Source organism: Wasmannia auropunctata, unplaced genomic scaffold, assembly GCF_000956235.1.
Source record: "Wasmannia auropunctata unplaced genomic scaffold, wasmannia.A_1.0 LD314756.1, whole genome shotgun sequence".
In the NCBI taxonomy this organism is placed as follows: domain Eukaryota; kingdom Metazoa; phylum Arthropoda; class Insecta; order Hymenoptera; family Formicidae; genus Wasmannia; species Wasmannia auropunctata.
In genome coordinates this window covers 1-744 of record NW_012048134.1, presented here as the reverse complement: position 1 = coordinate 744, position 744 = coordinate 1, and the positions used below count along the sequence as shown (strand labels likewise).

At 38.4% G+C, this 744-nt stretch overlaps 1 protein-coding gene across 1 annotated transcript; it reads right to left on the bottom strand.

The window, feature by feature from the left end:
* Window positions 1-426: 426 nt before the first annotated feature.
* Window positions 427-729, bottom strand: LOC105460835 (probable multidrug resistance-associated protein lethal(2)03659). The gene is made up of 2 exons (XM_011707326.1): window positions 594-729; window positions 427-521 (listed from the first exon to the last, which is right to left on the bottom strand). The coding sequence occupies exons 1-2, from the start codon at window positions 695-697 to the stop codon at window positions 428-430; spliced, it is 198 nt and encodes a 65-aa protein (XP_011705628.1). The 5' UTR covers window positions 698-729; the 3' UTR covers window position 427.
* Between the last annotated feature and the right edge of the window lie 15 nt (window positions 730-744).

Sequence of the window (744 nt, the reverse complement as noted above, 5' to 3'; positions counted from 1 at the left end):
TATACAACAATCGTCTAATAGTGATAAAGACATAGTTACGTACAGGTGGATATGATAAAAAATACTAGACACCGCATCGCGAAAAGAAGACAGAGAAGAAGATGTTATGACGGATGAAGGAAAATGATAAAGCAATTTGCAGCAGTGTAAGAAAAGGCGGCCCGGAATTTAGTGGAGTGTTGCAATAAAAAAGATAAAACCATGGAAACGGGTATTAAGAGTTTTAGACGCATTCTTCTTTTGCATGTAAAAAGAATCATATATATAGAAATTATACATTCGGAAAAGTTTATAATATTCGCTGAAAAGCATTCTAGCATCTGAGAATTTTGCCAAGTTACATTCAAGGAAGTAATCTTGAGAAATTGACATTGCGATGTGCAATACAATAATGCAATCAACATTGTACAATAGCAGTTGTTTTGAATTATATACTAACTTGCATGTATCTGGCTTTGTCGTAGGGCTCGCCAAATAATATGTTTTCTCTCACAGTACCATTAAAGATCCAAGGCTCTTGACTAGCATAGGAAATGCGCAGATGTGGATTGCTCATGAAGAAACCATTAGACAAATTGTTTTGAAAATTATACCTGGAGGAGCCCTGACTGAGTATCACAAAACCTCCGCCGAGATCCAGCTCCTTCAACAGCAGATGTAGCACGGACGATTTGCCGGAGCCCACGGCGCCGACCATAGCGCACAACTGGCCTGGTTTAATAGTCAAATTGATGTCACACAAAG